Below are 15,773 nucleotides of genomic sequence, written 5' to 3' on the forward strand. Positions count from 1 at the left end.
GAGTGATCCTTGAGGTCACTCCAAAATTTTACTTAAAACTCACTCCAATTTCACTCTAAATTCACTCTTTTTTGTATTCACTCTTTTAAGAGTGAATATTTTCACTCGATTCTTTTTTGGAGAGCACCATGTCCCGAGAAAAACATGTCGGACTGGTTTTCTGCTTAACATGGAATATGTCACAACAGAGTTTCTGACCTGTGCATTTTTTTATCCTTGTTGTTGTCATCCAATGTGAATTCATCGTATAAGGTGGCAGTCTCTTTTGTTTACCAATTTGTACGTGATGAAAGACAATAGTGTGTGATTTACAATATTTTTTTTTTATTTTATCGTCGGTAAGAGAACACGGCCAATGGTAGGCCTATTACAAGAATTTTTACACGCAATGGGCCTTACATAATTATTGTTCACGTGTCTTCGTGTTTACAACAAAGTTTACAGCAACAGCAACAACAGCAACAACAACAACATCAACATCATCAACAACAACAACAACAACAACAACAACAACAACAACAACAACAACAACAACAACAACAACAACAACAACAACAACACTCAAGTCGAATCAAGACTGACTTGAAATCAGACTGAACCAAAAATGCTGCGTGTTGGGCGATGTTTGTCAAACCAATTATGACATGACGCCCCCTTTTGGCAATCACGCATCCAACATGGGGTTACTCAGTACTTTCCGCACTTCTGTCCATTCTTCAGTGCACCGAACCACTTCAAAGTCCGAAGATCAGTGGTGCGAGCAGCTCGCAAAATAGGGAGCTTTAGATTTGCGGCGCGGACGTAAACGGTTTGAGACGACGCTTGAGCTGGACGTTCTCCTCTTCCCTACGTCGTGCTGAAAAGCAGCTTTTGCGCCGAGACGTAACCTACAAAAACTGAGATGGCGCCCATAGCATTATGATTGGTGCATGAAGTTGTAGCTCTCTACGTCGTGAATTGAGCGGACGTAAAAATAGCCCAGAACGCGTAGTGAAAACTCAGACGACGCGAGCTATTATTTACGTCACCATTTGCGCACTCTCAAATTTGTCGTGTCGAGAACGCTTAAATACCATGTCTAATAATTAGGCCTAATGTAGGCTACATGTCTTTTGCAAAGCGTTTGGTTTGGGCCTGGAGCTACTATTACAGTTACCATGGTACTCGTTTGGGTATACACGCCGGCTTTATATCCGTCCGCTGAACAATAATATTCCTTGATAGAACAAACGATCCTTATTCAGATAATGGTGCAAGATGGGCTAAAGCCTTAAACACTGCTTAGGTCTAGTTATCATGCAGCATTAGTATGAAATAAATATGAAATGAGCCTTTCGCTCTTTTAGCCCTGGAAACCAACTTATCTGAAAGAATAGATTTGTTTTTTCTCCCATTGAATTGTAAAGTCTTGGGAGTTTTGCACTCGGGCAGGGAGTATAGATTATCCGACTGCCAGTATAGCATGACGGCATTAACGTCGCAAAGTAAATTGCCGGATGTAAAATGATGTATAAATCTCTTTTATTTAATAAAAAGGTTCCACACCGTAAGCCAGACCAAAAAAAAAAAAAAAAAAGCTATACATTCTAAAGAGTTGATATTTCCACTGCCTGTGTTACACTTGAAATTGATGCTAGAATAAAGCGGATAAATCAGGGCCCTAGTTTGACGAGCACTGCTTTTTTGCTCCCCCCACCCCCCCCCCCATTTTCAACATTTACAACAACAAAAAAATATCATGCATCAAGCTTCACAATATGACTGTGTTTGTACTCTCTAAAAAAAATCGAGTGAAAATTTTCACTCTAAAAAAAGTGAATACAAAAAAGAGTGAATTTCGAGTGAAATTGGAGAGAATTTTGAGTGAAAATGCTCATTTTCACTCATTTTGGAGTGACGTCAGTGATCACTCCAAAATCTTCGAGTGATCCCTGACGTCACTCCAAAATGAGTGAAAATGAGCATTTTCACTCAAAATTCACTCCAATTTCACTCGAAATTCACTCTTTTTTGTATTCACTCTTTTTAGAGCGAAAATTTTCACTCGATTTTTTTTTAGAGAGTATTATATTATTTTGAAATGGGGCATGTCATTTCGAAAATGTAAGGCTACGCACGGATTTCAATGTTTTTGCATGATATGTTTTAACAATTATAATTCCTTGTTGAAAATGATAATAAATACATTGTGAATGAAAATCCTATAATGAAATGAAAATGCAGCCTATCTAGTTGCAATTTATCATTAATTCATTGTTATTTTTTTTCAATTAAAGGGATGGTACCGGTACAGTAAGTTGGTGGAGATGAAAATTGGGCTTTAACTTTTTTGCGAGATACCAAGAGAACACTCATGAACTAGTACAGAGCATACCATTTCGGAGAGGAATTCAACGTTTATTTGATGAAAATTGGGTTTGGAATAGCTGAAACATCCAAAAACAAAGTAAAACAAAACGATCGTAATAAAATGTGGGTCCCACACTCTGTAGTAGGATCACTCTGTTTTGGATATCTCAGCCATTTCAAAATCAATTTTCATCAAATAAACGTTGAAATCCTTATGGAATTACATGCTCTTTCATATTTCATAAAAGGTTTCTCACTATCTCACCAAAAAATGATAAAAACCTGAAGTTAAGTCTCAACCAAAACTATATATACGATCCCTTTAAGGGCGACTTTGCCTATTTCTCATTTATTATTTTTTCCTCTATATTTCATTTCTGGATAGTATCTGCAATATGTTGCAGTCATGGATACGCTGAAAATTACAGTCTGCCCATAGGGCGAGGATCAATTCAAACTAAAATGAATGGTTACGTTAGAAAGCAGAACGACAATATACCAAAAAAATAAAAATAAAACAAACATCAAACAGGTTCCTACAGAAGGACTGAAGTGAAGTTGGTCTACTTGGGCATGAAACATGAATTCTAAATGATTATTGTAAATCTCATAATACACTGTACTTGTGTTATGAATTTCCTAGGGAAAAAAAATGTACACTGTATTTAAACATTTTTCTTTCTACCCCTCCCCTCCCCCTCCCCCTCCCCCCCCCCCCCCCCCCCCCCCCCTCCACAAAAGTGCAATGTGTGTGCAATGTGTGTGCACATAGATCGGCATACCCAGTGTACGTGAGCAGAGTCGCTGAATCCGGCTGTTCGAGAGAAGAATGGGGACAACGTTCAAAAAAGATTTTAGAGGGGTACAATCTGTGTGCTGTACGTTATACGGACGACGACGCAGGTACGGACGAGCGAGCACGGAAGTCTGCTGGCCAGCGCTATGGCTTCAGTGCAGTGCAGTACGAGTCGAGTGGGGATTGGTGATGCACATCAACCTTCATAAAGGACAACGACTAGCGAAGCAGGGGGAATAGGGCAGGGAACGACGATGAGTGGATCAGTACAATTTTCTTATTGCCGTGTTGATATCTAAAATTACTCTCCGGAGAAAAACACTTCGAGATACTGTCACCACAGGGCGGAGAAACACTTCTAGGTACAGTACGTATTCACTCTTACATTTATTTGTTTTTTGTTTATTCTAGACGAGAGCCATTCGAGGAGGGTGTCTAACAACTGTTACAATGGTTTCTCGAAGAAAGCAGTGTTTACCGATTGTCTACCCGTAACGTTAAGCCTGAACATACATTTATCTACCGGTACCGGTATGCATTTTTTTTTTTTTCACTCTACTACAGGCAGTACAGCTACTTCAGTACTTGCATCTGAATTGTCACTGTCTGGCAGAAGTGACTAAACTTGCTTTTTTTAACACTTGTAGTAGTGTACATTTTGGGGAGACTCATTCACAAGTTGTGAATTGAAACCTGCAGTGGGTGGCATATATGCACACACAAGCACCGAAGCAGTTAATTAAATACTATCGATGACAATATGTGCTAAGGTTTTATACCCAGCCCAGGGCCAGGGGCGCTCCACTGTCTCTAGACTGATAAATGTGTCTCTTTATCTTATGCATGGCCTCTTGTTAACTGTATGGATCTGTACCAATAAATACAGTCAGCAGGCGCAGGCGCAGACTGTATTAATCACCAATTACCAATCCATACACAAGAGGCCATTGAACAAGAGGAAGATTTATTGGTCTAACGTTACAATACATTGCTTTCACGGTGGATGGTGCATGCACACACGAGCAGTTGGTATGGTATTTACATACACAGCAGAGCAGTGTATCTGGGCATTTAGGATTTGTCACCTTTGTATTAAAGTCAGAATGTGCATCGTCTTTTAGGTCAGTCTGTTTAATTCTACCAGTACTGCATGCCATGCTTCTGGATTGAATGGTATTAAATGTCTTGTCATTTGACTCTTGGCTGGGGAAGAGCTGTCATGATCGATGACCGAGCGTTTTTTTTTTTTTTTTTACTTTTTATTTTTAAGGCCACATAAATGAGATCATGACTGGGCTTCTATCCATGTGTCTCTGAGTTCAAGCCCCAGCCCTGTCAGTAATGCCCTTTGGCAAGGCACTACATTACAATACTGTATACGCCATGTATTTAGCGAGTGTAAATTTTTGCAAATTGGGACTTCTTGACGATTTCGCCAGTGGATGAATTCGCAATTGTGGAGTACTGTACTGAACAGAGAAATGCCTACATATGCGTGACATTCACATCTATCGGGATCAGGGTCATTATTTTCCCGTGTCTGTAACTTCGCGAATAGCACCTGACTTGCGAAATTCGCGAAAATAAAAACCTTGCGAAATATTCGGCGTAGCCTATACAGTAGGCCTATATCCTCACTGTCAAGTCTTTTAGAAGAGACTTTAAAGCCATCAGTTCCATAAATTGTAAGAGAGAGAGCTATTCATATCCTAATGCATGTATAAAAGAACCTGCCTCACTTTTCTCATCATCATAGAGAGCCGGGTGATATCCTGGTGAAGTAGTCATAATACACACGCACACGCACACATGCACACAAAATGGCTAGAATGTATAGTGAGCACTTATAATATCACTAAGGACAGACTGTGGTAGTCTTCAGCATTTTAGGATGCAGATTACCCGTAAGAAGAAGTTCTGTAAAAGTGGATATTTTTGCGCGAGTAATTTTAAAAATTTTTTAGGCGCTTGACCGGGTAAGATGAATTTCGCATGTTTTTCATTCTGCGGAATTAGAATAAATACGTGTAACTACTGGAACATATGGCATGCAAAAATATTCACATGCTTTTAATTCACACGCTAGCTTCTGGTTGCTCGAAATGTGCAAAAATTTCCTCACCACGAACCACGAAAATGCCCACTTTAACAGTAGCCTACAGTTGTACATACTGTATAAAAGTGCATGCATACAGTATACAAATTGTAGCAATGTCAGTGAATGCGATGTTTCGTGTGCATGTGTTATGGGAGGCGCGGATGAGTGTTTTAAGATCATGACATGTTCACTAATTGAAGGATGAAGAAGCCACTGTACAACTGTACCTGATCAACCTCTATCAAGTGATAAGGCACATAGGCTGGAATGATTCTATACAGCAAGATCAAGTACTGGTAATTTATAAAAGCCATTCTTCTCAAGAAAAGTATCTTGTGAGCAAGAAAATCATATCGTACATTGTATGTGCCCATTTTCCTTGCTTTTCCAAGCGATGTTCTTGTTCTCTTGACAAGATACAAAATGTGTGATGCTTTTGACTTTCCCATCATTTGTATTTATTTCGTAGATTTTTAGTTTTTTCTTTTGTGGTTGGCTTTATTCGTTATTAATGCCTGTGTGTGTTTTGTTACCTCCGCCAAGGGGGGAGGTTATGTTTTCATTACCGTTGGTTTGTTTGTTAGTTAGTTACAGTGTAGTTCGTTCGTTTGTTCGTTCGTTCGTTCGTTTGTTCGTTTGTCTGTTTGCAAAATAACTCAAAAAGTAGTCAATGGATTGAGATGAAACTTGCAGGAAAGGTTTTAGAATTGCACAAGTTAACGATTTTTTGGTAGTGATCCGAGAATTTTTGGGGAATTTATGAAGGATTTTTGATATTTTGGCAGGTAGGGTCAATGAACTTGGTAGTTCAGGCTGCGCGTATTTGAGGTCTGCATGCGCACACTAAAGTACGTGCTCTAGTTTCTGCTAGGGTGAGGCGCGCGGTGCAGCTGAGGGTTTATGACGCAACAAAGGCTTCTATACTGGGAAATCGGGCGGCTTTCAGCACACAATGAAGTACGTATGGGTGGAAATCACTGATCTCTGTGGAAGAACAAGATCAGTGCGGGTGGAAATGGGCTGCATGCTTGGCGGAGGTCTGCGCTCTCAAGAGTGCTTCTCTAGTTTAATTTGTTTTTGTTTTTGTTTTTGTTTTTTAACAGATTTACCCAGAATGGAGAAGGGGAGATACTAACCATCTGATCTAGCTGAGGTTTGAAATCGGGGCAAACGCATGGAGTAGCGCAACACGTCATACGAATTGTCCCTGGAGTACGGATAACACAGCCAAGGATCTTATCTGGCCCAAGAAACCCAACATGCCGAGGTGTTGAGCAAGGCCTGCGGCTGAAACCAGCTCACCGCCACATCAGTTACTTCTCTGTAAACCTCGTGCTGAATTTGGTTGCAGTCAAGATACGTAGCTCCCTAAAATCATCAGTCACCAATCATTGTGGATTTCAGAGAAAGTGACAAGTCACACTTTCCTTTTCCTCATCTAGTCCACTGCATTACTTAAAGATCATTGTAAATCCATGCAGCACTACTACAAGGGTATTAAGCAATGATTTAAGGCAGGGTGCCATGACACTCATTTTTCTTTATTTTCCTTCATTTTATCATTATTATGATAGATTGAAAAGGTCACAATACCCTTTTTCTCTCACACCTTGAGGATATAAAAGCTACTAGCGAAAGAAAGATCTTTAAGTTTTCTGTGCCTTGATCTGGGATAGTACTTGTAGGTTTCCATGCAACCAAAATGTGTTACCACAGGTGATACTTGGGATGTAAGCATGTGCCAGAAAGTGCAGCCAGCAGGTCAGAGATTCCCATTGGCGCTTAGAAGGTAGTCCAGCACCCCTCTTTCGGTGTGCTCTTCAGACTGAGAAGTATGAGAAGTCAAGGGAGAAATAAAAGATCATGTCTTGTACCTGCCCCCATCTTGTCGCGCCGCTTCGGCGTCTTCGTGTTCCTCACGATGCTCCTCTGGACGTACACGCTCTTCACCTTCACTCTCTTCCGCGCCGAGCCGGACGTCCCCGAGAGCGAGAAACTCAAAGAACAGATTTTGGACCTGAGCAAGCGCTATGTCAAGGCACTGGCGGAAGAGCAGGGCGGAGGAAAGAATTTACCGGAGTCCTACTCAAGTTATGGTGAGTGTAGTAATAGTGTGCTCATAATATCAAAAGCTTCACATTTGTCCTTAACCCGTTGAAAACGAGTCCCAAGAATAGTCGGGCAGGTGTCTATGAGAAATGCGTGTTGCAGCAGAATCAGTCTGTCCTCAACGGGTTAATAGAAAGGACAATAACATAACAGTTTTATTGGGTTGAAATTCATTGAATGGAGGTCCCTTGACTGAGAGAATTACAACCCACAAATCTGAAAAATCCCAACTTTCTGTAATATTCATACCCCAACTAAAGAACAGGGTGCTAACCCAGTGAAGTGGCCAACCAACACTATTGATATTATGTGTGTGTTTGGATTGATTTTAGAGAGTACTACACCTGTCTGTCGTGAAATCTTGCCACTTCCATAGATTTTAATTGTCGAAATAGAAAAATGTTTGAAACAGGTATCAACAGAAAACTCCAATGATCTTGAAGCTAGACTATTGGCAAGTGTACATACAAGTGTATAACAGAATTATATTCTTATGTGGCAATGATAATCAGACAATCAGTCAAACAAATAAACTCAAACAACAACAACAACAGAAGACTGTAAGTGCTGCGTACTTGTAAAGATGCAATTGTACAGGCATACTTTCTACTGTCCACCGCAAGCACTGAATTATTCAAAAGCTGAGCTGGAGGAATTTTGATTTTAAGACCTATTTTAGATACCCCAAGACCCAACATTATTAAAAGATGCATTGCCTAACCAAACCCTTTTTGTTTGACTCCTCTAATCTCCTTCAAAGGGGAATGGCCAGAGCACTAGTCTGACTTTAAAGCCTATTTAGATACATTGTACCACTTGTACAGCATGCTAATTATGGTAACTAATTTCACTGCTTATCTATCTTTTTTTTTTTTTTGAAATACAAAGATGTACCAGAGCTGTACAACTCCAAACACACTTTTTTTCGCTGCAGAATCACATATTGTGAGCTGCTTTCCCCAAGCCTGATGCTGTACTATGGATAGTGTCCATCTCATAGCGAGTGAAAGGTTTGAATTTAATAGACTAGCACTCTGTCACAGTAACAATACCGGTACTACTGACTAGGCCCTACCCCTTTCATGATAGCAAATTTCACAAGTGCACTCAGGTGAACCTAGGAGATCTTGTAGTACAAAAGATCTCACAAGGGAAATACAGGCAAAATGCTGGATGACTTTTCAGATATATTACCCTCGAACTGTCCCTCGTAAACTCCTAGAATGTCACTAGGTCTGGGAACTCCCATGTGATGCTGCAGCATGAAAGGCATTGTGGGTAAACTCCTAGGTGAAAAGCGAAGGTCAGCATGCCAACAGTGTCTTGCTGCCATTCTTGCATGCGCCATAACAGGCCTACTACAGTGTAGTGTACAACATACACTGTATGTACTTTCACCGCAGAAGAGTGGAGGGGAGAAATTATGCAAGCGAGGCTCATTCACTGAAGTGAAAGAAAATTTTTAGCTGACCAGTGTAACAAGTTTGATTACTTGTTGAATCTTCCCGTGATACCCTGAGAGATTAGCGTATACACAGTGTAATTGAGTACCTGCAATACAGAAACATGGAGGAGAAAGGTTTTATTACCAAGAGAGTAGTTTAGGGTCTGACACTTGCCTGCTACGCATCTCTCTACATTATCGTTACATTCGGGTTTTTTTTTTTTTTTTTTTCGGGGTGGGGGGGGGGGGGAATGGGATGGTGAGGGTTATTGCTTTTCATGCTATCATTTTGGGAATGTGAAAAGGGCAGGGGGAGGGCTTGACACTTGCTGCCTCTAAGAGCATCCTCCCGTAAAACCAAAAATTTTCATTAAATAATATGCATATTAATTTCCGCACATTTCGCAAAAGCCAAGATTTGGGAAATTACGATGTATTGTAAAAGTGGAAATTTTTGCGGTTTTGAAATTTTTGCGCATTTCGCGCAACCAGAAACTACCGCGAAAATAAAAGCAGGCGAATATTTTTGCTAGCCATATGTTCCTGTGCGTGATGTCTTGATTCCGCGGAATTAAAAACATGCGAAATTCTTCTTACCCGGCCAAGTGCGAAAAATTAGTTGCGCGAAAATATCCAGTTTTACAGTAAGATGCACACAAAAGTTTGTGTACGTTCTAATGAATTGGATGCCAGTGGTATACCCCCACTCCTCGGCTCCACACAACCCTGTATTAATTCAGTATACTGTACACTTAAAGGGATCATACAGTTTTGGTTGAGACCCAATTTTGGGTTTCTATCTAAACATTTTTTTGGTGAAATAATGAGAAACCTCTATGAGGAATTCAATATTTATTTGATGAAAATTGGTTTTGAAATGGCTGAGATATCCAAAAAAAGCAATTCTAATAAAGTGTGGGACCCACACTTTATTACGAATGCTTTGTTTTACTTTGTTTTTGGATGTTTCAGTCATTCCAAACCCGATTTTCATCAAATAAACTTTGAATTCCTCTTAAAATGATATACTCTGTACTATATCATAAGTATTTTCTTGTTATCTCACAAAAAGGTAAAAGCCCAATTCTCATCTCCACCAATACTGTACTATCCCTTTAACTGTATGTTGTACAATGGACACAAAACAATAGTGGAAAATGCCAACTTGACAAGGCAGTGTAGACATTGTCATACAAATACTGTAAAACTGACAAAGTTCTTCTGACAATGTGACATGGATGTCTAGTTGCACAGTAGCTGCACTACGAAGTACTGTATGTTGTATAAATGTGCATTGTCTTTAAAGGTTACTGTTTACCATTGGGAGCAGTGATTTAAAGAATATTCAAGATCACATTTGATGCATTTACATTGTATAAACATACACTATAAATGTAGGTCAGTTGTATCACAAAACATCCTACCATGTAACAATTTTGCAATAAAGAAGGAGATATCACTATTTTTTTCATCAAACCGTAACTGCAGACAGTTTAGTCTAGATATAGGAACATTCTTAAGACTGTTGTTCACATTTTGTATGGTATTATACTAAATATTGATTATACTGATTCAGTTTTTTACATTGGTCGTTTCTATCCCTCACTCACATTTTAGAACTATTTTGAAACACTGAATCGCGTTTTTTGTTTCATCTGCAAAATGGTAAATAATGCCTTTAATGTGTGTGATGCAAAGCTACAGGCACCTACATGTACAGCCCGAACCCTTATTGTTCACTCATTTGAATACAATGGAAAGTGATTTCTTAGATTTCCCTCTTCACACGTATATGATCCGTCTTTCTGTACACTGAATACCTTGTCCTTGTGCATAAATTAATGTACACTGTATGTTTGATTTCATTTTCTGAAAAAAAAAAGAAGTACTGTTAAACAGTGTGTTCAGTCAGCATAAAAATACACATTCCAAAGACAGGATTCATGACTAAACTTAGTTTTTGCATCTCATTGATGAATATATAAAATCTTGTACATTGGTTTGCTAGCATGGTGACAATACCTTGATTTCCACAAAATTGGGGTGGGGGAGGGGAGGGTATGGGGAAAATAGAGAATGGCTGTTAATATTTCAAGAATCTAATTCTAAGATTGTGAACACCATTCATCTTTATTGAAATGGCATGATTCAATACTCCCCTATAGTGTACTCATGCATCATTCAATTTAGTTTGAAAAGTGCACATTATAGTTCGTATCATGGAGTGGGCACATAATGTGTGCATCTATGTGACAAGTTGTAGATCGACAACAAAGTAAAAAATGTACATTGTGGGTGTGCACAGGTTGTTTGGACATCACGTACTTTAAAGGGGAAGGCTAGTAACTGATCAGTGGGAATCAGTGGAAATGCTGGGAGATGATTGTTCCAATCCTTATGGGATTCATTCAAGAGTTCATTGTATATCTATTGTTGTGTGAAAATGATTTGCTTCAGAACTGTATCATATTCAAGTAATGTGCACATTAATGCTCCGTCACTGACCAGGGACGCTAACCTGGAAGCATTAAACTGCACATTACTTGAACATGAGACCATTCTGAAGCAAATCATTTTCACACAACAATAGATATACAATGAACTCTTGAATGAATCCCATAAGGATTGGAACAATCATCTCCCAGCATTTTCACTGATTCCCACTGATCAGTTACTAGCCTTCCCCTTTAATGTGCAGTGACAACAAAGAAAACCAAAAACCATAGCCTGTCATCATTGAGTTTTTGTGTGTCATTGGTTTGCTCATACATGTAATAGGAGGAGTTGTTTATAAATACAACTGTAATGTGGGGATACACCTGATGATTCTATTGTCCAAGTTTCTCTCTGAATCTGGGATAGAATTCATTCATGTAAAAAAATGTTTGATTGTACGATTGTACCCTGTTTTTCTGCACAAGTGTTGCGTGACTTTACAATGTATCAAACTGAACTTTTGACTTCCGCATCACATTTGATAAAGTACAGTCAACATATGATTTGCTACAATTAGGCCTACACATACAAAAAATGCTTGCTTTGCTGGTAAAAATGTCAGGGGATTGCATGCATTGGATTGGAAAGTTGCTTGTCTCAAGTAAAAAAAGGTAGACAACTGTAATCTTGTCATCTATATACTCTTCATGACATTTCCTTTCCACAAAAACCTTTTTTTTTTTCGGGGGGGGGGGGGGGGGCTACCATGTTGTAGCAATATTTGTATCATATATGTATCTATCACTGTGCATTGTAGGTTTCACCTAATCTGAACAAAGGTTATAGAAGGAAAAGTGAAACACATACGATGCAAGTTTGTTCAGAATGTATACAGGTATCGCCTATGTACTGGTAATCAAAATGTAGAACATATTTCCCATTTTTAACATATTTTTCAATGAATTGAAATACAAAACGTTGTTTATTAAACTGTATGTGCAGGGAATAAGTTTACTTCTCAAATTTGATTAATTAGCAGTTTTGATCAGTGGGAAAATACTTTTATCAAAGTTCTGTATAGTCCTACAGGTTGTATGTAAAAAAACAAACAAAAACAAAACAAAACAAAACAAAAAAACTGCTACATACAAGAAACTTTGTATGTAGTGGAGTAGAATGCATCTGAAGCAAATTGCAAAGCCATGTTTACTTACCAGGAAATTTATTCCTTGATGAGTCATTGTGAAGGAGGAGTAGTGAGTATTTATAAAGATTCCAGAAGGTGATTACATTGAAATAAGGAATTGCTGTTATCTCAGTGCATGTGAATAGGTTTATGAGGAGTTTTGGGGCTTCGGTCTATGAGGAGCTTAATGATCATTACATTAGTCCTCTTGTTGTTACCAGGGTGAGCTGCAGCATTTATCTCATTAATTACACAGTTATGTGCTGTTTGGTCAATGCTTGTTGATGAGACCTACAGATGGACTAGTGTCTGGAAGGTGCCCGGGCTGCAGCTACAGGATGTAGAAAAGATTTAATACCTCATTAGTTTTACATTTAGAATAGGCTTTGAATATGGTTCGGGGAAAATATCCATGGACAAATACAGTATAGCAGAACTTGATTTAATTCTTGGATCACAAATTTTTGTTGAAAAGGTTGCCTAGGCATGGTAAGATACTAAAGGTGTATTTTTTTCTTTTGAAGTACAAAAACTCTACCTCTATGTCCATTGTGTTGTCAGTAGAAACTAGAATACAGTGTACACGTATGAAACCTAGTATGTACAGCTGTACTTCAATATCTGTGTTAATCCAAACAAAGACACGTTTTGGAAGCATATGACAAACATTCAGTGATCTTGGATTTGAACTTTAACTCTGTTTTTCTACTTCTTTCCATTTCTCTTCTTGTCCCTGTCTGTCTGTCTGTCCACTTCTCTGTCTGAATGTCCATCTCCCACAGACCTGAAAAAGACCATGGCAGTGTTACTAGACAGCATCCTGGAGAGACTGGGAAAGTTGGAGAAGAAAGTGGACAACGTGATAGTCAACGGCACCCAGGGTTTCCTGAGGAATTCTACCAACGGCAAGGAGGGGCAGAATGGAGAAAACCAGGAGGGCGGCGGAGGGGACGGTCACAAGGGGGGCGACTCCAAGGAGGGAGTGGACAGTGCCAAGAGTGAGTACCTATTCCCTTGAGCTTTGTCTAGAACATCTGTGATAGGTCTGGTTTATAAAAACCCATATGAAGAGTTTGAATGCAAAAACCAATATCTAATGCCATTTCTAAAAAATGTTTTTTAAGAATATACATCAGGTCATTACCAAATGAAAAAACCAACAAAAACTCACTAGATATGCATTTTTAGTTTAGAGCAGATTTTGAAAGAGCAGACTTAAGCTTTAAAATGATGTAAAACTAAATTCAAATGGACTCTCCTATTAAACCTACATGTACATGTATGTAGATACTGGAAAGAAAGCACACTCAGGAAAATTGTGTACTCTGTATACTGAGAGAAGAGATTCTTATTAAACCCATTGAGGACGGACTGAGTTTGCTACAACACGCCTTTTCCGAAGACACCTGCCCAAGTATACTCAGGGACTCGTCCTCAACAGGTTAAGTATTAGGGTTTATTCAAGCGCTTAATCTCACCAAGCCATACTCTGTGCAGTGAATAGGACAAAAACAGGATGTCAAACTGTATCCAACAACAATAAAGGGATTATTAGATTAAGCTGAAATTGAGCAGGCTCTATTGATAAACCCACTGAGGACTAGTCCCTTGTGTCTATAGGAAATGCCTGTTGTAGCAAAATCAGCCTGTCCTCAATGAGTTTAATAATGCATTCTATCCATGACTTAGATACCAACTTTCAAAGCAGTAGCACCATCCTTTCAAAAGTTATTAGGGTGGAAAGTGAAGAGTTAAAAAGGGTTTTTTAACCTGTTGAGGACGAGTCCCAAGTATACTCATTCAGGGGTCTATGGGAAATGTGTGTTGTAGCAAAATCACCTCGGAGTCACACTAGTCTGCATTAAAAAAAAGTAGAAAATACTCTAAAAGCACAATTTCCCAGTCTTTTTATGATTCCAAAGTTTAAACTGATGAAGAAGGATTTGTTTTTTCTTCAGAAAATATGAACGACTCAAGATTGATTACATGTAGGCTGACCTATTTCACATGTACATGACATATTAGTCCTTAAATGTAAAATCAGGGCATGCAACTTTTTGTTGGTTTTTGATGGACAGTCACTAATTTAAAAATATATTATTTTCAATTGTACTGCACTTGTTTTGATACAAAATGAAAAATATTTTTGAAGATATCATTAAAATAATCATATATAGATTAATTATTTATTTGTTTTTCAACAGCTTAAATCTCAAATATCTCAAGTTGATAAAAGTGGATGGATCGATTTTTGCATTTAAACTCTTTATGTAATATAATGCAAACATGCAACATCGCAACTGCCCCAGAATGTGACTCCAGCAAATAATACAAAAAAATAAAAATAAAAAAAGAATTATAAAGTGTAAGTGTCAAATGCTTTTCCTCTTTTTCACAGTTTTTGTGGAGTGATTGCTGTTGTTTTCCAGGAATTGGTTTCAGTTTCATAGCAAGGTAAAATTTCTACCAGTGAGCTACAGTATACCTCTACACTCAAGGTACACCTCCTCAGTCTTTCTCTCTAGAGCTGTGTAAAGTCCCATATCATGATTGCTTCAAGTGATGTATCGATACTGATTGTCAACCTGGTAAAAGAATGCACAAATCTTGTCCTTTTATGACGTTGGTGAGAAGTTTTGGATGAAAATAGTGTTTATGAGTGGTGTATCTGTGTATCTGTGTATAGCAAAAAAGAACAATCCTTGCTGGATGGTATACAATTTACGAATAATACTCATCAGCAAGGGTATTAGTAAGAGTTACCCCACAAAAGGTAATCTTTGGAACAGAACTTGCCCAAGGCGATAGCCAAGATAGCCGAGGGTGTTTGGACTGTTTCAAAGATACAATGTACACGGATGTACTGAGTGAGGGTAATTATGCCAATGCCGTATACCAAATGATGTGTATTATCTGTATAGTAAATTATGAAGTAGATCCTCGTCATTTGACAAAATTCCGCAGCAGCCATCTTTGCGGGTAAAACAAAATAGTGAAATCACTACCATTCACGTCGACCAACCATGCGTCGAGACCTGAAGTGTGCTGATTTAACCGTTCATTAAACACAATTTTAAATGTTAGGCAATATAAATGCCTGGTCATATGTACACTCTCAATCAATTATTTGATTTGGATCTGCTTCATCATTTTAATTATGCCCTTTAATGTACTTTCTAGCTATTAAAGAAGAGGGCTGAGAAATTGATGTTAATAACGTAATACATGTGTACGCGCTCATATCTTTCTGCTGATAGGAAAGGAAACAATAGCTATACTGAATGGTAAGTGTGTTTTGATTTCTTTTATGAGCGTGGCATCACTCTTTCATGCAATACACTCCTGAACCTCACAT

General features: G+C 38.6%; 1 protein-coding gene across 5 annotated transcripts in view; it reads left to right on the forward strand.

Annotated features, from left to right (window-relative positions):
* Positions 1 to 3,361: 3,361 nt before the first annotated feature.
* The window catches only part of LOC139732583 (alpha-1,6-mannosylglycoprotein 6-beta-N-acetylglucosaminyltransferase A-like), a 100,300-nt gene continuing 87,888 nt past the window's right edge, over positions 3,362 to 15,773 (forward strand). For 2 of the 5 annotated variants that reach the window (XM_071643436.1, XM_071643439.1), the window contains exons 1-4: positions 3,362 to 3,507; positions 6,347 to 7,339; positions 13,201 to 13,416; positions 15,676 to 15,702. In XM_071643436.1, the coding sequence (XP_071499537.1) occupies positions 7,078 to 7,339; positions 13,201 to 13,416; positions 15,676 to 15,702 (505 nt within the window). In that variant the 5' untranslated portion in view covers positions 3,362 to 3,507; positions 6,347 to 7,077. Of the gene's footprint in view, positions 3,513 to 6,346; positions 7,340 to 13,200; positions 13,417 to 15,675; positions 15,703 to 15,773 lie in introns of all 5 variants that reach the window. The other 3 variants (XM_071643438.1, XM_071643440.1, XM_071643437.1) reach the window with 2 other exon arrangements.

The sequence above is a fragment of the Diadema antillarum genome, unplaced genomic scaffold (genome assembly GCF_040938485.1).
Source record: "Diadema antillarum isolate AM-2024a unplaced genomic scaffold, OU_Dant_1.0 seq00000437_RagTag, whole genome shotgun sequence".
In the NCBI taxonomy this organism is placed as follows: Eukaryota; Metazoa; Echinodermata; class Echinoidea; order Diadematoida; family Diadematidae; genus Diadema; species Diadema antillarum.